Source organism: Cetorhinus maximus, chromosome 23, assembly GCF_964194155.1.
Source record: "Cetorhinus maximus chromosome 23, sCetMax3.hap1.1, whole genome shotgun sequence".
Classification (NCBI taxonomy): Eukaryota; Metazoa; Chordata; class Chondrichthyes; order Lamniformes; family Cetorhinidae; genus Cetorhinus; species Cetorhinus maximus.
In genome coordinates this window covers 28,325,587-28,346,491 of record NC_135901.1, presented here as the reverse complement: position 1 = coordinate 28,346,491, position 20,905 = coordinate 28,325,587, and the positions used below count along the sequence as shown (strand labels likewise).

Below are 20,905 nucleotides of genomic sequence, written 5' to 3'. Positions count from 1 at the left end.
CCATAGCCAGTGAGGACACAAAGATTTCTGTCAAGGCCCCAGCAATCTCCTCCCTTGCCTCCCTCAGTACTCTGGGGTAGATCCCATCTGGCCCTGGGGACTTATCCACCTTAATATTCTTCAAGACGCCTAACACCTCTTTTTTGATCTCAACATGATCCAGGCTATCTACACACTCCTCCCTAGACAAATCGACCGCTAAGTCCTTCTCTTTGGTGAATACTGATGAGAAGTATTCATTCAGTATCTCTCCCATTTCTTCTGGCTCCACGCACAGATTCCCACCTCTGTCCCTGAGTGGGCCCACCCTTTCCCTGGCTACCCTCTTGCCCTTTACATATGTATAAAAGGCCTTGGGATTTTCCTTAATCCTGGTTGCCAGTGACTTTTCATGGCCCCTTTTAGCCCTCCTGACTCCTTGCTTAAGTTTCTTCCTACTTTCTTTGTATTCTCCACGGGCTTCATCTGTTCCCACCCTTCTAGCCCTTATGAATGCTTCCCTTTTCCTTTTGACAAATCTCACAATATCCTTCATTGTCCAAGGTTCCTGAAAGTTGCCATGCTTATCCTTCATCCTAGCAGGAACATGCCAGTCCTGAATTCTTATCAACTGACGTTTGAAAGCCCCCCACATGTCAGTTGTTGATTTGCCCTCAAACATCCGCCTCCAGTCTAGATTCCTCAGTTCCTGCCTAATATTGTTATAATTAGCCTTCCCCCAATTAAGCACCTTAACCCGAGGACTCCTGTTATCCTTATCCACCAGTACCTTGAAACTTACTGAATTATGGTCATTTTTCCCGAAATGCTCTCCTACTGAAACTTCGACCACCTGGCCGGGTTCATTCCCTAATACCAGGTCCATTATTGCCCCTTCCCTAGTTGAACTATCTACATATTGTCTCAGGAAGCCCTCCTGGATGCACCTTACAAATTTTGCACCATCCAAACCCCTAGCACTAAGTGATTCCCAGTCAATATAGGGAAAGTTAAAATCACCCACCACAACAACCCTATTGCTCTTACATTTTTCCAAAATCTGCCTACATAACTGTTTCTCAATCTCCTGCCGGCAATTGGGAGGCCTATAGTAAACCCCCAACATTGTGACTGCACCCTTCCTATTCCGGAGCTCTACCCATATTGCCTCACTGCATGAGCCCAATGAGGTGCCCTCCTGTCGTACAGCTGTGATATTCCCCTTAACCAGCAGTGCAACTCCCCCAGCTCTTCTACATCCCTCTCTATCCTGCCTGAAACATCTAAATCCTGGAACGTTTATCTGCCAAGCCTGTCCATCCTTCAACCAAGTCTCTGTAATAGCAATAACATCATAGTCCCAAGTACTAATCCAAGCTCGAAACTCATCTGCCTTGCCTGTTATACTTCTCGCGTTGAAACAAATGCATTTCAGACCCCCAGTCACACTGTGTTCAGTAATTTCTCCCTGCCTGCCCTTCCTCTTAGTCCTACTGGCCATATTCACTGGTTCCCAGTCCTTTATTTCACTTGCTGACCTATTGCTCTGGTTCCCACCCCCCTGCCATACTAGTTTGAACCCTCCCGAGTGACACTAGCAAACCTCGCAGCCAGGATATTGGTGCCCCTCCAGTTTAGATGCAACCCGTCCTTCTTGTACAGGTCCCACCTGCTCCGAAAGAGATCCCACTGATCCAGATATCGGAAACCCTCCCTCCTACACCATCTGTTCAGCCACATGTTCAGCTGCACTATCTTCCTATTTCTAGCCTCACTGACACGTGGCACAGGGAGTAATCCTGAGATTACAACCCTAGAGGTCCTGTTTTTTAACTTACTGCCTAACTCCCTGAACTCTCGCTGCAGGTCATCACTCTTCCTGCCTATGTCGTTAGTACCAATGTGTACCACGACCTCTGGCTGTTCTCCCTCCCCCTTCAGAATGTCCCATACCCGATCAGAGACATCCTGGACCCTGGCACCAGGGAGGTAACATACCATCATGGTGTCTCTTTCACGACCACAGAAGCGCCTATCTGAGCCCCTGACTATAGAGTCCCCTATGACAATTGCTCTTCTGTGCTTTGACCCCCCCCGCTGAACAGCAGAGACAGCCGTGGTGCCACTACTCTGACTACTCGATGGGATTCCTTTCATTTAATAAGTTATCAGTCTCTACAGGAATCGGAACGGGAGTCAGAAAGTCACTGGGGCAGAGAAGGAGGCCATTCCACCCATCTAGTCCATGCTGATCCTCTTTTTAACAATCTAGTTAGTCCCATTCTCCAGTTCTAACCCTGTGCCCCTGCAAGTTTATTTCCCTCAAGTGCCCATCCAATTCTGTTTTGATATCTGGTTAAGATGACCAATAGCTGGGAGGGACCCAAAGGAAAGCCAGTTTAATCTGGCACGCCCGCTGTTTATTATTCAGACCTGGAAGGTAAGAGGGGGTTTAGTTAATGAGCAAGTCGAGCCTGGATCAGGTCAATAAAATGGGGATGAAATGGGTCTGATGTGTATCTGAGATGGAGAAGCTTTATGTAAACCCGATCAAATCTTTGAGGAGAGAGAGAGACAAACATTAGAACAGGTCCAAGTCCCCATTAAAACACGCAGTCTGGGAAGATTAGGAAGGGGACCTCCTCTGCCACTCAGTCAGCTCACGGCTGATCTCCACCTCCACTCCGCGCTCCTGTCTTTGCTGCACTCTGCACAGGGCTGGGTCGATGAGGGATGGAAGCCAGTGAGATTAGAGTGGGGGTGGGGCCGGGGAACCAGAGCCCAATGAACACACACGTGAACCCAGCAGGAGGCAGATCCCCCACAACTGACCAACCCAGAAGGAAGAGAGCATCCTGAAACACAGCAAGAATTCTCTCAGCTGGGAGCTAACCAGGCAACATATTGTGAGGAGGCTTTAGAAACATACCCTGGGTAGACCCGTTCTCCGAAGCTGTGGGCTTGTCAGCTGGACAGTGAAACTAGGTGTCCAACAGCCACAGCCGCCTCTAATATTGGACACTGGGTGTAACCCTGTTCTGTATTAAGCAGACCGAGCTGATGCTGGGTTATTGTGATATTGTTAATCTAACCCTTAATTGATTCAATTCCATCCGTTAATAACATTGATTCAAGTACAGTGCTTACTCTGTAAATCTGCAAATAAAGTGTTCCCACTCAGACTCCGTTCACCTATCACCCCCTGTGCTCACTGACTGACATTGGCTCCCACTCAAGCAATGCCTCCATTTTAAAATTCTCCTCCTTGGGCCCGATTTTACCTCTGTAAAAGTGAATGGGATTTTGAATGAGTTAAAATCGGGCCCATTCTTTTCAAATCCCTCCATGATCTCACCCCTCCCCATCTCTGTAATCTCCTCCATCCCTACAACCCTCTGAAATATCTGTGCTCCTCTCATTCTGGAGTATCCCTGATTTTAATCGCTCCACCATTGCTGGCCGTGTCTTCAGCTGCTTGTGTCCCAAGCTCAGGAATTCCCTCCCTAAACCTCTCCGATTCCCTCCCTCACTTTCCTCCTTTCAGACTCTCCTTAAAACCTGCCTCTTTGTCTGAGCTTTTGGTCACCTGACCTAATATCTCCTTATGTGGCTCAGTGTCAGATTTGGTTTGATAATCGCTCCTTTGAAGCTCCCTGGAAAGTTTTACTACATTAAAGGTGCTATGTAAATGCAGGTTGTTTTTGTTGTGGTGTTTGAATTATTTTCAGGGGACGCTACTACTGTTAAGCAGTCAAACACTTTCTTACTGCGTCCAGTGAGAGCTACAGGAAGGCTGTTGACTCTAATCGGCAATGCAAGGCTTTGTTCCATGTTTAAATATACAGAGGAGTGGAGACATTTTATAACAGTCACTCAGAGCTGAAAAGAAACCCATCTCTTTAAATACAGATACAGGGAAGAGGCTGATATGAAATGTGTCCCTTTTAACCTGCACAAAAGCAGGAGGTTCAGATTCACAGGCTGCAGAAGGAGTCCATTCAGCCCATCGCACCCCTGCCATCTCTTTGAAAGGACTCTCTGATTCATCCAACTGCTCTGCTCTTTCCCCACAGCCCTGCACATTCTTCCCTTTCAAGTATTTACCCTTTGGAAAAACACTATTGAATCTGCTTTCAGGCAGATCAGAACAACTCGCTGCGTCAAAAAATAAAATCTCATCTCCCCCTCTTGCTCCTTTGCCAATTACCTTTGAAGGACTCACTTTCTGTTAAAGAGCCTGCCAACCCCTCTCACCCACTTTCCCTAAAGTGCAAAAATCTAATCATGAAAAATCCAGAAAAATCAGATATTTTTACTGATATAAGTTTGTAATGAAACAGAACATGGTTAAAAACAGAAAATGACTTGAGGATCAAAGACAACCAGAGTAAAAGGATGTGCACAATGTTCTGGACCCAAATGGTTTCTCTTTAATTCATCTGTCCCCTGTTTGCTGCCCTCTTTGTGGAACACCTCCGCTCAGTCCACAAGCATGACCCTGACCTTCCAGTTGCTGCCATTATAATTCACCACCTTGCTCTCAGGCTCACATTTCTGTCCTCGGCCTGCTGCAATGTTCCCGAGAAGCGCAACACAAGCTGGACGAACAGCACCTCATCCTCCGATGAGGCACTTTACAGCCTCCTGGACTCAACATTGAGTTCAACAACTTCAGACTGTCAACTCTGTCCTGCGTTTTGAATATTTTTTTGCCGAGTGCCAGTCTGCATCTTGTTTTCATGTTTTTGCTTTCAGACAGAGCTGTCCTTTATTCGGCCATTAACACTTACTCTGGACCAATGCTCTGTTTCTTTACTACAACCATTATCACTCCCTTTGTCTTTTGTTCCATGATAGTTTTGTTGTCTAATCTCGCCCGCGATCTAACCAATCCCTGACTTTCCCTTTTGTTCTACTGTACCCTCCCCTCTTTCTCAACAGCATCAAACCCATCACATTTCTCCCTCTCTGAGGTTCTGAGGAAGAGTCATATTGGACTCAAAACGTTAACTCTGTTTCTCTCTCCAAAGATGCTGCCAGACCTGCTGAGTTTTTCCAACACTTTCTGTATTTATTTTCGATCTACTTATAGTGGTAGGGAAATGCTACTTAATATCCAGAATAAAACAAATCTATTTTTATCAGCTTTTGTGGATCATTTCAGTGGAAATGTGCACTCCCAGGCTCAAAGAGCATCAGCCACTGGAAGCGAAGTCATGAGATTGGCCAGTCCAGCAGAAAGAAACCCTCCGACCCTCCCACTTCACCAACTGTCAGAATGAACATGGTTCAGTCCTGCACGTGATTAACAGCAGCAATAACAGCAGAATCTAGCCCCTGTAATCGCTTGTGAACTTGGTGTCTGAGCAGGTGGGATGACTGAGTGAATCCCTTCCCACATTCAGAGCAGGTGAACAGCCTCACCCCGGTGTGAATACGCTTGTGTTTTCGAAGATCGGATGAATTACTGAATCACCTCCCACACACAGACCATGTGAACGGCCTTTCCCCGGTGTGAACTCGCTTGTGTGTCTGCAGGTCGGATGAATGAGTAAATCCTTTCCCACACTCGGAGCAGGTGAACGGCCTCTCCCCAGTGTGAACGCTCTGGTGTGCCTGCAGGTGGGATAACCGAGTGAAGCCCTTGCCACACACAGAGCAGGTGAACGGCCTCTCCCTGGTGTGAACTTGCTTGTGTGTCTGGAGGTTGGATGAATCAGTGAACCCCTTCCCACACTCAGAGCAGGTGAATGGCCTCTCCCCGGTGTGAACTCGCTGGTGTGACTCCAAGGATGATAACCGACTGAATCCCTTCCCACAAACAGAGCAGGTGAACGGCCTCTCCCTGGTGTGACTGCGCCAATGAATTTCCAGCTGTGATGGGTATTTGAATCCCTTCCCACAGTCACCACATTTCCACGGTTTCTCCATGGTGCGCGTGTCCTTGTGTCTCTCCAGGTTCAATGATCAGTTGAAGCCTCGTCCTCACACAGAACACGTGCACAGTCTCTCCTGATTGTGAGTGGTGTGGTGTTTTTTCAGCTTTGACTGGTTAAAGCTCTTTTCACAGTCAGTGCATTGGAACAGTCTCACTTGTGTGTGTGAGTCGGTACTTTTCCAGTCACACTGATATTTAAAATCTCTTGAAGCAAACAGAACAGAGAAACATTTCGCCTTCCAGATTCAAAATCCAGTGATAGTCAGGTCTCATGAATCAAGTGACCCTGTCAGATCTTGACGTGACGTTTGGTTTCGGGTTTCTATCTGCAAATCTTCCCCTTCTAATGTCCTGTAAAGGGAGTTTACAAAAATCATCACTGTCAGTACAGGATAGAAATTCAGAGCAGACAATTCTAGTTTCTATGGTGCACTTGTTCCATTCTTGTTCCACAAAAACTGTACATCTCCATCCCATATACTCCTCTCTAGTCTCACTGTGCAGTATCTAAAATAAACCCAACAGTACTGCACTAAAATGTGTGTAATATACAGAACCCTATTACATAATCAGAGATACATGGGGCTGTGAGGGATAACTGAATTTCGACAGACAGTGGTGATGACCTGGATCTCGCTGCCTATGAAGATGTTGGAAGTGGAGAGGGTCATTGATTTCAAAATTAAAATGAAGGATATAAACTTGCTGGGGAAAGAGGAAAGGGAGAGGCAATGACTGTTGCTCTGCAGACAGTCGGCATCTACTTGAGTTGCTGAATGGAATCCTTCTGTGTCATAATGACTCTATGACTGGCAATATATCACTTAGTTAGTACCATATTACAAGACTAGAAATAATAATAAACACTTTATTACAGAACCATATATAATATATCTAATGCGTACTATATAACATGAGACATATCTCTGTCCTATATTAATTTACTGTCCCCTTAAATGTCAGCCATCTCTTGGGGAAACCACCCCTTTAATTGTGAACATTAGGAAAGAGGCCAATCCTTTTAGCCAGAAAAATAAATGTGTCAAGCTGAGGGAGTAAAGGATGTCAATGTCTTTAAGAGAGAGAGAGAGAGAGAGACCTGGGCCAACCTTTCCAGAGTCTGCATCCTCCCTGGATTCACTTCCTTTCCCTTCAGTTCCTGCAAGTCAACAATTTCCCCCCAGAATGAGAAAAGAAATGGAAAGGTGGAGACAAGAAAGTGTTTTACTCACAGATGTTGGACACAGGAGGAAGTTTTAGTTTGTGTGAATCTCAATCTTCATTCACACAAAGCCCGCGCTCTGATTGGCTGGAGGACCAGAGTCCTTCCGGTCCTCCAACTCTTCCCATTGGTCAATCCCTCAGGATGAAGGGAAGGGGTGTGGTAAAAACAAAAAACTACTGCGGATGCTGGAAATCCAAAACAAAAACAGAATTACCTGGAAAAATTCAGCAGGTCTGGCAGCATCGGCGGAGAAGAAAAGAGTTGACGTTTCGAGTCCTCATGACCCTTCAACAGAACAGAAGGGGTGTGGGCTCTGCCCGCACATGCGCAGCTTCCCCTCTCCCTCGGACATGCGCAGTCCCGGGCCGTCTGCCCACGCGGCGGATAGAGCGGTTTCCCCAGCGCGGGGGAGTGTGGGAGCTGAGGCCGCCATTACTCATCCAGAGCCCAGTCTCCAAACTCCTGGAACCCGGATGGAAAGTGGGGGTGGGGGGCGCAGTGACCCCACCCTGACACAAAGTACATGTGGGTAGTCACTGGATTTGATTGTGAAGCCTCCTTAGCAAAACAATTTGTTAACTTCAGGTATAAAGATTCAGACACCTGGATGACATATTGATGAGTGTGAAATTGAACCCGAGAGTCAGCACCTTCAGGGGAGGAGAATTGGGGAAAAAGCCGGAGGAGGATAGTCGAATTAATTAGGACTACAATGTATAGGGAAGAAGGAGTGTGTGGGGGACAGAGGTTTATAGTTTAAGAGGGAGAAAGATGTTTTATGACAACCAGAATTGTCAGTTCCGAATTTCCATCCTGTACTTCTGTTTCATTTGTGTTGGCATCACAGACTAACATGAGGGATAGATATTGACCAGCACACCAGGGATAACTCCACTGATCTTCTTTGAAATGGTGTCATGCATTCTTATACATCCACCTGAACAGGCAGACCAGACCTCAGTTTAAAATCTCACCTGAAAGATGACTCCCTCATTACTGCACTGGAATTTAAGTCTTGGTATTTATGTGTCCCAACCCTTGAGTGGGACTTGAACACGGGACCTGTGATCCAAGGGCGATAGTGTTACACATTGAGTTCAGAAGACAGTGATGACTCTTGTAAACCTTCTTTACAGAGAATTAGAGGGGGTCAGGATCTGACAGAGTCACTTGATTAATTGGGACCTGAATATCATCAGTCTTTGAATCTGGAAGGGGAAATGTTTGTCTATTTCATCTGTGGGACAAATTTCAAATGTGAGTGTGAATGGAAAAGCAGTAAATACACACAAGGGATTGAGAGTGTTCCAGTGCACCGACTGTGGAAAGAGTTTTAACCAGTTACACAGTCTGAAAAAACATTGCACCATTCAGAGTGTGGAGTCTGTAAACATGTGGAAATGTAGAAACTGTGGGAATGCCTTTGGGGCTCCTGACATCGGTTGGGATGTGACCCTCATTGACGTTTTTGATGGGGTGGTGTGGGCCATCTGAGAAATCCTGCCCAAAATGTTTCCCCTGAATTCCTTAATAAATTTATCAGTGACTATCTTATATTAATGGTCCCTAGTGCTGGTCTCCCCTGACAAATGTACATCTCTCCACATCAACCATATCAAACCACTTCATAATCTTAAAGTCCTCTGATAGGTAAGCCCTCAGTTGTCTCCTTTGTGGAGAAAAAGCTCCAGCCTGTCCAGCCTTGCCTGAAAGTCAAACACTCTCAGTATCATCCTTGTGAATCTCTGTTCCACCTTCTGAAGGTCCTCTCTAACCTTTTTATATTTACGGAGACCCAGAACTGTTCACAGTAGCCCAAGTGGGTTCTAACCAAAGCTTGATACAGGTTTAACATGACTTCTCTGGTTTTCAATGCTATTTCTCTCGAAATGAACTCCAGAAACAGGCCCCACAATTCAGCAAGGATGTCAAGGCCTTGGAAATGGCGCAGGGATTTAGCACAGGGACAGGACCAAGGAACTTCAGTTATGTGAACACACTGGAGAGGCCAGAATTGTTCTCCTTAGAGCAGTGAAGGCTAAGAGGAGATTTAATAGAGGTGTTCAAGATCATGAACGGTTTACATCGAGGGAATAAAGAGAAGCTGTTTTCACTGACAAAAGGATTGTTCACCGGAGGACACAAATTGAAGGTGATTGACATAAAAGCCAGAGAGCAAATGAGGAAGATAAATCTTCACAGTCCCAATGTCTCCAGGTCTCCAACTAAAAGAGCCCACCTGCCCTTTTACAGTTCTTACCCTTCGAACTTTGACTTCTTAAGTCACCCTGGGCCACGCCTTGTGATTGTCAATTCCATTAGGGTGTTTTTATGAGATTCTCAACCCAGGTTTTCCATTTATCTTAATTTTTAAAAAATCCAATTCCCAAACTACAAGTTATATTTCTAAAACATGAATGATGAAACTAGATATTCACAACATCTTCCCCAGGAAGAAATGAAAATGTATCACCCTCATAATATCCCATTCAGAATATTACAACTTACAACCTGCTGTACATCTTAACAGCAGCCATGATCTTATCGAATGGTGGAGCAGGCTCGAGGGACCAAATGGCCAACTCCTGATCCTGAGTCCTATGTTTTCCTATGTTTAACTATCTTATAACCTGCAATAGACATCATAATCCCTCCATTGTCCACTTCAGATTCACAAGTCTATCTTGATAACAGCACACTGCTGAATTCCATGTCCAGGAATCACAGTCCACTGAAGGTGTAAAATATTACAGCTCGCAGTGTTTTCTGAAAGTTTTCTTCTTACAATAATTCTAGCCCAAAGTTCTTTCTGCAAGAGGAGAGTCCTCATTGCTGTTCATATGTGAATTTTCAGCTTCAGATTTTAAAACAGTCTGTTCAGAGTTCACCTTTTGAACTTTATTTTCTTCCATGTTTGTCGTTTCTCCATTGTTTCAATCCAAAGAGAATGTCCTGGTCAATTTCACATTGAAACTGTCTTCCTCTTGCTCAGTTGGAGCTGGAGCTTCATTTTTATGTTCATTTCCCAGATTCAAACATTTTGGATTCTCTTTTTGGAGGCAGCAAGCTCAAAATGGGAAAAATAAAGAAATAGAAGTCTAATAGAAAACTATACAAAGCACGAGTTACACCACACCTCGAATACTGTGAACAGTTTCGGTCCCCTTATCTAAGGAAAGATATACTGGCATTGGAGGCAGTCCAGCGAAGGTTCACTAGGTTGATCCTGGGAATGGAAGGATTATCTTATGAGGAGAGGCTGAGTAGGTTGGGCCTGTACTCACTGGAATTTAGAAGAATGAGAGGCGACCTTATTGAAACATATAAGATTCTTAGGGGGCTTGACAGGATAGATGCTGAGAGATTGTTTCCCCTTGTGGGAGAGTCTAGGACCAGAGGGCACAATCTCAGAGTAAGGCATCGCCAATTAAAACAGAGGTGAGGAGGAATTTCTTCTCTCAGAACGTAGTAAATCTGTGAAATTCTTTACTGCAGAGGGCTGTACAGGCCGGGTCATTAAGTATATTCAAGGCTGAGATAGACAGATTTTTAATCAGTAAGGTAACCAGGGGTGATGGGGAAAAGGCAGGAAAGTGGAGTTGCGGATTATCAGTTCAGCCATGATCTCATTGAATGGCGGAGCAGAGTTGATGGGCCGATTGGCCTACTTCTGCTCCGATGTTTTATGGTTTTATAAATGGCTTTTTTTTGTGCCAACAACTCGTTCCTCCATTGGTCAAAATCTTCTTCAGTGATTTTAAGAATGTTATTCAAATAGTTTTAATGTTCAAGCAGAAAGGTTTGATATTCCTGTTTGGAGCATATGGGTTCTTGATCTTCAGAAATAGAGGCATTGAGAATAAAAGCAAGAAAGTTTTGCTGAACCTTTATAAAGCACTGGTTAGGCCACAACTAGAGTATTGAGTCCAATTCTGGTCACCACACTTTAGGAAGGATGTGAGGGTCCCTGAGAGGGTGGAGAGGAGATTTACCAGAATGGTTCCAGGGGTGAGGGATTTTAACCACAAGGTTAGATTGGAGAAGCTGGGGTTGTTCTCCTTGGAGCAAAGGGGGTTGCGGGGAGATTTGATAGAGGTGTATAAGATTATGACAGGTTTAAATAAGATGGACAAAGAAAAGCTGTTCCCATCAGCTGATGGTACAAAGACGAGGGGGACAGAGATTTAAAGTCATCGTTCCTTCACTGTCGCTGGATCAAATCCTGGAACTCCCTCCCCAACAGCACTGTGGGTGGACCTACACCACATGGACAGCAGCGGTTCAAGAAGGCAGCTCAACACCACCTTCTCAAGGGCAATTAGGGAGGGGCAATAAATGCTGGCCCAGCCAACGATAACCACATCCCATAAAAAATTCAAATAAAAAGATGCGGGGGGGCCGGTGGATTTGAAGAGAAACGTTTTTACACAGTGAGTGGTAATGACCTGGAACTCGCTGCCTCTGAGGGGGGTGGAAGCAGAGACAGTGAACAGTTTCAAAATGGAACTAGGCGGGCAGTTGAGGGAAATAAGGTTGCAGGGCCATGGGGAGAGAATGGGGCAATAAGTCTGACTGGGTTTGCTCTGCAGAGAACTGGCATGAACTTGATGGGCTGAATGGCCTCCTCTATTCTATAGGTTGACTATCCATTGACTGAATCAAGCAGCAGAAGACATTCTGTGATGCACAACTGTTTATTGTTAAACTATAGTTCAGTACAAATACCAGTTTCCACTCTTCCCTTCCGGATCCTCCCCTTCTGCAGAAGCAGCACACCCCACCCATCCCCAGCTCTTAAGTACAGGCTTCAATGAGCATCACCTGCTCTCAACTCATCCTGAAACTTGTCCTGTTTACTCTTAAAGGGACCTGCATTTCCAACATTGCCATCCTCTGCCTTGGTGACTCTGTGATCGAAAGAAAACATTTTCAGCTGCTCCAGTCTCTCCAACTGACTGAAGTCCCTCATCCCTGGTGCCATTCTCATCAATCTCCTCTGCACCCTCACTAAGAACTTCACATCTTTCCTAAAGTGTGGGGCCCAGATATAGGGTTCCATTCTAGAGGGATAGAATCGAAAAGCAGGGAGGTTATGTTCAACTTGTTTTGAACAATGGTTAGACTACACTGGGAGTACTGTCAACATTTGTGATCTCCATTTAGAAAAAGGAAATAGATGCACTGGAGAAGGGGCAACAAAGATTCACAAGAATAATACCAGAACTGAGAGCATTTAACCCTCAGGAAAGGCTGGGGCTGCTTTTCTCTAGAAAAGAGAAGACTGAAGGGTGACCTGATGGAAGTCTTTAAGATGATGAAGGGGTTCAATAATCCAATAGGGATTTCATGAGAAACCTCTTTACCCAGCGAGTGGTGAGAATGTGGAACTCACTACCACAGCGAGTGGTTGAGGTGAATAGCATGAATATATTTAAGGGGATACATGAGGGAGAAAGGAATAGAAGGATATGCTGATGGGGGAGATGAAGAGGGGTGGGTGGAGGCTCATGTGGAGAACAAATACTGACAGAGACCAATTGAGCCGCCTGGCCTGGCCCTGTGCTGTAGACTCAATGGAACAGAGACAAATATATTTATTTTAGATCTACCTGTAGTGGTAGGAAAAATCACTATTTACTATCCAGGATAAAATAAATGTCCTTCATCAGCTTTTGTAGATAATTTCAGTGGAAATGTGCACTCCCAGGCTCAAAGAGCATCAGCCACTGGAAGCAAAGTCGTGAGACCGGCCAGTCCAGCAGAAAGAAACCCTTCGACCCTCCCACTTCCCCAAGTGTCAGAATGAACATGGTTCAGCTCTGGATGTGATTAACAGCAGCAACAACAGCAGAATCCAACCCCTGGAATCACTTGTGAACTCGCTGGTGTCTCCGCAGGCTGGATAAATGAGTGAATCCCTTCCCACACATGGAGCAGCTGAATGGCCTCTCCCCAGTGTGAATCCGCTGGTGTGTCCGCAGGGTGGATGAATCTTTGAATGTTTTCCCACAATCAGAGCAGGTGAATGGCCTCTCCCCGGTGTGAACTCGCTTGTGTTCCCGCAGGTCCGATGACCTTCGAAACCTCTTTGTGCAGTGAGAACAGCTGAATGGTCTCTCCTCAGTGTGAATGCGCTGGTGGAACATCAGTTCCCTAGAGCTTTTGAAGCTACTCCCACATTCAGAGCATTTAAAGGGTCTCTCATTGGTGTGAGTGACATGGTGTGTCAGCAGGTGGGATGACTGAGAGAATTGCTTCCCACACTCAAAGCAGGTGAATGGCCTCTCCCCGGTGTGAACTCGCTGGTGTGTCTGCAGGGTGGATGAATGTCCGAATCCCTTCCCACACTCAGAGCAGGTGAATGGCCTGTCACCAGTGTGACTGCGCCGATGAGTTTCCAGCTTCGATGGGGATATGAATCGCTTCCCACAGTCCCCACATTTCCACGGTTTCTCCATGGTGCGCGTGTCCTTGTGTCTCTCCAGTTTTGATGATTGGCTGAGGTGTCCACACATGGAACATGTGCACAGTCTCTCCTCACTGTCAACAGTGATGTTTTTTCAGTCTGTGTAACTGGTTAAAGCTCCTTCCACAATCAGTGCACTGGAACACTCTGATTTGGGTGGGTGTGTCGGTGCTTTTTCAGTCACACTGATGTTTAAAATATTCTGAAGTCGACACAACAGACAAACATTTCTCCTACAGTTAAAGGCCAATGATATTCAGGTCCTGATGAATCGAGTGACTGTCAGATCTTTACATAACATTTGGTTTGAGATTTCTGTCTGCAAATCTTCCCCCTCTAATATCCTGTAAAAGGAGTTAACAAAAGTCATCACTGTCAGTGCGGGGTAGAAATTCAGAACAGACAATTCTAGTTTCTATGGAACATTCTTTCCTCCCTATTTCCCCAAAATCTGTAAATCTCTGCCTCACACACTCTCCCTCCATTCTCACTCTGCTGTACCTAATATACACCCTCCCAATTCTCCTGAAGGTGCTGATTCATGCTGATTGACAGATCCATGCGCGCTGCTTCCTGTACAGCGCACTGAGACTTGAAAATCTTCATGCAGGCTGCCAGCCAAAATATTACATCTAAAAATGCATCAAATACAGAACTGGATGACTTGACTCGAGGTACAAGGGAGAACTTTATTTTGTAGAGAGAGGTCATATCCTGGAACTCGCTGCCTACAAGGGTGATGGAAGCAGAGACGATGAATGATTTCAAAATGAAATTGAATGGGCACTTGAAGGAAATAAACTTGCAGGGGGACGGGGATATAGAGGGGGAACGGGACTGACTGGATTGCTCTACAGTCAGCATGGACTCAAGTTCCCTTCTGTGCTGTAATAACTCTATGACTGGAAATATATAATGTAGCTACAGTACTATACGACAAGACTAGAAATAAATGTACTTTATCACAGGGGCATAAATAATATATCTAATATGTACCGTCTAACAACACTAGACGTATCTCTGTTATTACGATCCCTGTGGAGATCGATAACATTAAAATAAACAAACTTCCAGACCACACCAACGGAATAAAGCGAAGGACAAGTTTCACTTTTTGAAAACCTTCACTGTAACAATCAAACTAAAATCAACATAAATGAAGCATTCATTAAGAGACAAATATTATTTGAACACTGGATAAATTTGACTTTAAACAGCTCATAGAATAAAAAAAGGTTCCACAAAATCACAAGCAAGTTACCCCTCAGCATATATGGCACTAATTCCAGATCCGGAACCCACAACTCTCTGTATTTCCCAAGAGGGAGGGGGAAATAAAGTGTTTTACCATAAGACCATAAGACGTAAGAGCAGAAATTAGGCCAATCGGCCCATCGAGTCTGCTCCGCCATTCAATCATGGCTGATAAGTTTCTCAACCCCATTCTCCCGCCTTTTCCCCGTACCCTTTGATCCCCGTACCAATCAAGAACCTATCTATCTCGGTCTTAAATACACTGGCCTCCACGGCCTTCTGTGGCAATGAATTCCATAGATTCACCACTCTCTGGCTAAAGAAGTTTCTCCTCATCTCTGTTCTAAAAGGTCTTCCCTTTACTCTGAGGCTGTGCCCTCGGGTCCTAGTCTCTCCTACTAATGGAAACATCTTCCCCACGTCCACTCTATCCAGGCCTTTCAGTATTCTGTAAGTTTCAATCAGATCCCCCCTCATCCTTCTAAACTCCAACAAGTATAGACCCAGAGTCCTCAAACGTTCCTCATATGTTAAGCCTTTCATTCCTGGGATCGTTCTCGTGAACCTCCTCTGGACCCTCTCCAGGGTCAGCACATCCTTCCTGAGATACGGGGCCCAAAATTGCTCACAATATTCTAAATGTGGTCTGACCACAGCCTTATAAAGCCTCAGCAGCACATCCCTGCTTTTATATTCTAGTCCTCTCGAAATAAATGCCAACATTGCATTTGCCTTCCTAACTACCAACTCAACCTGCAAGTTAACCTTAAGAGAATCCTGGAATAGAACTCCCAAGTCCCTTTGCACTCTAGATTTCTGAATTCTCTCCCCTTTAGAAAATAGTCCATGCCTCTATTCTTCCCACTAAAGTGCATGACCTCACACTTCCCCATGTTGTATTCCATCTGCCACTTCTTTGCCCATTCTCCTAACCTGTCCAAATCCTTCTGCAGCCTCCCCACCTCCTCAATACTTCCTGTCCCTCCACCTATCTTTGTATCATCTGCAAACTTAGCCAGGATGCCCTCAGTTCCTTCATCTAGATCATTCAAGTATAAAGTGAAAAGTTGTGGTCCCAAAACTGACCCCTGCAGAACTCCATTAGTCACCGGTCGCCATCCTGAGAAGGACCCCCTTATCCCCACTCTCTGCCTCCTGCCAGACAGCCAATCTTCTATCCATGCTAATACCTTGCCTCTAACACCATGAGCTCTTATCTTACTGAGCAGCCTCCTGTGCGGCACCTTGTCAAAGGCCTTCTGGAAGTCCAAGTAGATAACATCCATTGGCTCTCCTTTGTCTAACCTACTCATTACCTTCTCAAAGAATTCTAACAGATCTGTCAGGCATGACCTCCCCTTGATGAAACCATGCTGACTTTGACCGATTTTACCATGCACTTCTGAAATCTCATCCTTAATAATGGACTCTAAAATCTTACCAACGACCGACGTCAGGCTAATCGGCCTGTAATTTCCCATCTTTTGCCTCCCTTCTTAAACAGGGGGGTTACATTAGCGATTTTCCAGTCCTCTGGGACCCTCCCTGACTCCAGTGATTCCTGAAAGATCACCACTAACGCCTCCACTATCTCTTCAGCTATCTCCTTCAGAACCCTGGGGTTTAATCCATCTGGTCCAGGTGATTTATCCACCTTCAGACCTTTCAGTTTTCCTAGCACCTTCTCCTTGGTAATGGCCACCATACTCACCTCTGCCCCCCCAACTCTCTTGAACTTTGGGGATGCCACTCGTGTCTTCCACTGTGAAGACTGACGCAAAGTACCTATTCAGTTCCTCCGCCATTTCTTTGTTCCCCACTACTACTTCTCAAGCATCATTTTCCAGCGACCCAATGTCCACTTTTGCCTCTCTCTTACCCTTTATATATCTAAAAAAACTCTTGCAATCTTCTTTTATATTACTGGCTAGTTTATCCTCATATTTACTCTTCTCCCTTATTATTTCTTTTTCAGTTGTCCTATGTTGGTCTTTGTAGGCTTCCCAATCCCCTGGTTTCCCACTGCTCTTAGCTGCATTGTATGCTTTCTCTTTAGCTTTTATGCTGTCCCTGACTTCCCTTTTCAGCCATGGTTGCCTCATCCTCCCTTTAGTATGCTTCTTCTTCCTAGGGATGAATTTTTGCTGTGTCTCCCAAATTACTCCCAGAAACTCCTGCCATTGCTGTTCCACTGTCTTTCCTGCTAGGCTCATCTCCCAGTCAATTCTGGCCAGCTCCTCCCTCATGCCTATGTAGTTGCCTTTATTCAACTGTAATACTCTTACATCTGATTCCAGCTTTTTCCTCTCAAATTGCAGGGTAAATTCTATCACATTATGGTCACTTCCTCCTAAGGGTTCCTTCACCTTAAGCTCCCTTATCAAATCTGCCTCAGTACACATCACTAAATCTAGAATTGCTTGTTCCCTAGTGGGCTCCACTACAAGCTGCTCCAAAAAGCCATCTCGTAGACATTCCACAAATTCCTTTTCTTGGGATCCACTACCAACCTGATTTTCCCAGTCTACCTGCATATTGAAATCCCCCATGATCACAGTAACCTTGCCTTTCTTACACACCTTTTCTATCTCCTGGTGTATCTTGTGCCCCACATCCTGACTACTGTTCGGAGGCCTGTACACAACTCCCATTATGGTTTTTTTACCTTTGCGGTTCCTCACTCTGCCCACACAGATTCTACATCATCTGACCCTACATCATTTCTTGCTATCAATTTAATTTCATTTCTTACTAACAAAGCAACCCCACCCCCTCTGCCAACCTGCCTATCTTTTCGATAGGATGTATATCCTTGGATATTTAGCTCCCAGTCCTGATCCCCTTGCAGCCATGTCTACATAATGCCCACCACATCATACCTGCCAATTTCAATCTGCGCCACAAGCTCATTTACCTTATTTCATATACTGCGTGCATTCAGATACAACACCTTCAGTCCTGTATTTCCCATCCCCTTTCTCATTGTCATCCCTTTATCTGATGTGCTTGAAGTTAGATTCCTAGCCCTTTCCAAACACTGTGTCCTATTTTGTGTTCTGGAGACTTCAATAGCCTCTCCTGGGCTCTCCTTTCTTTTCAGTTTTTTCATAATTTTCCATGAAGTTAAATCCATCCCTGCACACGCTAACCTGCTGCTTTGTTTCCCATTAGTCATACATCTTGGAGTTTTACCCTTCCCTCCCCCCCACTTTCTAGTTTAAACTCCTGTTGACCACCCTATTTACCCTTTCCGTTCTTTGACAGTGGGTCCTCCTCAATTCCCTTCTGAGTCGCGGTGGCTGCGATGACTTCTCCCAGAATGCTTCAGTCACTTCTCACCTGTGCCCTCTGTTGGATCTCACAGATGTTGGACACAGGAGGAAGTTTTGTGTGTCTGAAGCTAAAAACAAAATCCTTTGTCCTGCTATTAACACGTTCTGATCCTTAACTTTATCCCACAATCAGCACCACCTTCAGTCTTTACCACGACCATTAACATTAATACTCCTTTGTGTTGTGTCCACGACATCTTCATCAATCTCTCGTTACCTCCCATCTATCCCTGACCTTCCATCCTGCTCCACCTCCTCCACCTCGCTCTTGACCAGAACAACATTTCTACTTCTTGGTCTCTGAAGAAGGGTCATGCAGACTTGAAAAGTTAACACTGTTTCTCTCTCCACAGATGCTGCCAGACCTGTTGAGTTTCTCCAACATTTTCTGTTTTTAGCTAGACAAATAAATGTCTCAAGCTGAGGGAGCAAAGGATGTCAATGTCTTTAAGAGAGAGAGACCTGAGCCAACCTTTCCAGAGTCTGCACCCTCCCTGGATTCACTTCCTTTCCCTTCAGTTCCTGCAAGTCAACAATTTCCCCCCAGAATGAGAAAAGAAATGGAAAGGGGAGCAAAGAAAGTGTTTTACTCACAGATGTTGGACACAGGAGGAAGTTTTAGTCTGTGTGAAGCTCAACCTTCATTCACACAAAGCCCGCGCTCTGATTGGCTAGAGGACCAGAGTCCTTCCGGTCGTCCAACTCTTCCCATTGGTTAATCCCTCACCATGAAGAAAAGGGGCGGGCTCTCCCCTGCACATGCGCAGCTTCCCCTCTCCCGAGTTCTCCGAGCAGCTTCTCGCTCTGGCCGGAGCCGTCAGCCGGTTGCCTGGAAACCTTGGCTCGAGATGTTGGAGGGGGAGAGGGAACAAAGGGTGGGGGCGGAGCTCCCGTGGCCGCACGCCTGGCCTGCAGACTGGAACCCGAGGGCGTCACCGCGAAGCAGAGTGATTCCTATTGGCTGATTCATGCAGAGTCCCGTTTTCTACGTCACAATGACTGAGAGGGGCGTTCCCAACACTGTACCATTGGGAGCAATAACACTGGTTACAGGAGGAAAATACTGCGGATTGGACAACAGCTCAGCGCGGCTGGCGGTCAAAGTCTCTCCCACCCCCACGTGGGCTCGGGTTCCGCTTCCTCATTGTTTTCATACAGGAGATGACAAATGAGATCTGGTCCTCCAGCCAATCAGAGCGCGGGCTTTGTGTGAACGAAGATTGAGATTCACAGACTAAAACTTCTTCCTGTGTCCAACATCTGTGAGTAAAACACTTTCTTTTCTCCCCCTTTCCATTTCTTTTCTCATTCTGGGGGAAAATTGTTGACTTGCAGGAACTGAAGGGAAAGGAAGTGAATCCAGGGAGGGTGCAGACTCTGGAAAGGTTGGCCCAGGTCTCTCTCTCTCTCTTAAAGACATTGACATCCTTTGCTCCCTCAGCTTGACACATTTATTTGTCTGGCTAAAAAGATGGTCTCTTTCCTAATGTTCATAATTAAAGGGGTGGTTTCCCCAGGAGATGGCTGACATTTAAGGGGACAGTAAATTAATATAGGACAGAGATATGCCTAGTGTTATATGGCTGACATTAGATATATTAGGTATGGTTCTTAAATAAAGTTCCTTTTTTATTATTTCTTGTCTTGTAGTACAGGACTGTAGCTATATTATATCTTTACAGTCAGAGAGTCAATACAACACAGAAGGAGCCCATTCGACAACTTGAGTCCATGCTGACTCTCTGTAGAGCAATCCAGTCAGTCCCATTCCCCCTCTAAATATATCCCTGTTCCCCTGCAAGTTCATTTTCAAATCTTTGATCATCTCTGCTTCCACCATCCTCACAGAATGTAAGTTCCATGTCATGAGCACACACACTACCTAAATAAAGTTCTTCCTCTCATCCCCCATGTATGCTGTATATAACAGATATTGCATTCAGTTTTTAGTGTGATAAATATATTCTGTATAGAATCAGTCAGCATGAATCTGTCAATCAGCACCTTCAGGAGAATTCGGAGGGTGTATATTAGGTACAGCAGAGTGAGAATGGAGGGAGAGTGTGTGGGATGGACATTTACATCTTTTGGGGAACGAGAGAGGTAAGAATGTTCCATAGAAACTAAAATAGTCTGTTCTTAATTTCTATCCTGTACTAACAGTGCTGACTTTTGAAAACTCCTTTTACAGGACATTAGAAGAGGAGGATTTACAGACAGAAATCTCAAACCAAACATCACGTCGAGATGTGACAAGTCACTCAATTCATCAGGACCTGAATATCGGCCTTTGAATCTGGCAGGACAATTGTTTGTCTGTTCTCTCTCCTTCTGAAGTTTTTAAGTATCAGGGTTGCCTGGAAAAGAAGTGAGGCAGAGACACCCAAATGAGAGGATTCCTATGCATTGACTGTGGGAAGAGCTTCAACCAGTTACAACAGCCTGAAAAAACATTGCGCCATTCACAGCGGGAGAGACCGCACACGTGTTCTGTGTGTGGGTGAGGCATCAACTGACCGTTAAGCTTGGGGAAATCACAAAAGGACACCTGGAACATGGAGAAACCTTGGAAATGTAGGGACTGCGGGAAGGAATTCCAGTTCCCATCTACGCTGGAAATTCATCAACGCATTCACACCGGGGAGAGGCCATTCACATGCTTCGAATGTGGGCAGAGGTTCACTCAGTCATTCAACCTGCTGAAACACCAG

General features: G+C 45.3%; 6 protein-coding genes across 6 annotated transcripts in view; 2 read left to right on the top strand and 4 right to left on the bottom strand.

Annotated features, from left to right (window-relative positions):
* LOC144697338 (uncharacterized) overlaps positions 1–7,272 on the bottom strand; it is a 264,249-nt gene extending 256,977 nt beyond the window's left edge. The window contains exon 1 of the mRNA XM_078569326.1: positions 7,150–7,272. The gene's annotated coding sequence lies outside the window, so the exon portion shown is untranslated. The remainder of the gene's footprint in view (positions 1–7,149) is intronic.
* Positions 1–13,883, bottom strand: part of LOC144697207 (uncharacterized) — a 301,742-nt gene extending 287,859 nt beyond the window's left edge. The window contains exon 1 of the mRNA XM_078569100.1: positions 12,752–13,883. Within this exon, the coding sequence (XP_078425226.1) occupies positions 13,010–13,657 (648 nt within the window). The 5' untranslated portion in view covers positions 13,658–13,883 and the 3' untranslated portion in view covers positions 12,752–13,009. The remainder of the gene's footprint in view (positions 1–12,751) is intronic.
* Positions 1–20,905, bottom strand: part of LOC144698460 (uncharacterized) — a 404,975-nt gene that overhangs the window by 247,162 nt on the left and 136,908 nt on the right. The gene's annotated exons all lie outside the window — the stretch shown is intronic.
* The window catches only part of LOC144696903 (uncharacterized), a 147,667-nt gene that overhangs the window by 110,991 nt on the left and 15,771 nt on the right, over positions 1–20,905 (bottom strand). The window lies entirely within an intron of this gene.
* LOC144697127 (uncharacterized) overlaps positions 19,268–20,905 on the top strand; it is a 215,081-nt gene continuing 213,443 nt past the window's right edge. Inside the window, exon 1 of the mRNA XM_078568964.1 lies at positions 19,268–19,372. The gene's annotated coding sequence lies outside the window, so the exon portion shown is untranslated. The remainder of the gene's footprint in view (positions 19,373–20,905) is intronic.
* Positions 20,392–20,905, top strand: part of LOC144697394 (uncharacterized) — a 65,272-nt gene continuing 64,758 nt past the window's right edge. Inside the window, 1 exon segment of the mRNA XM_078569374.1 lies at positions 20,392–20,793. Coding sequence (XP_078425500.1) covers positions 20,750–20,793 — 44 coding nt within the window. The 5' untranslated portion in view covers positions 20,392–20,749.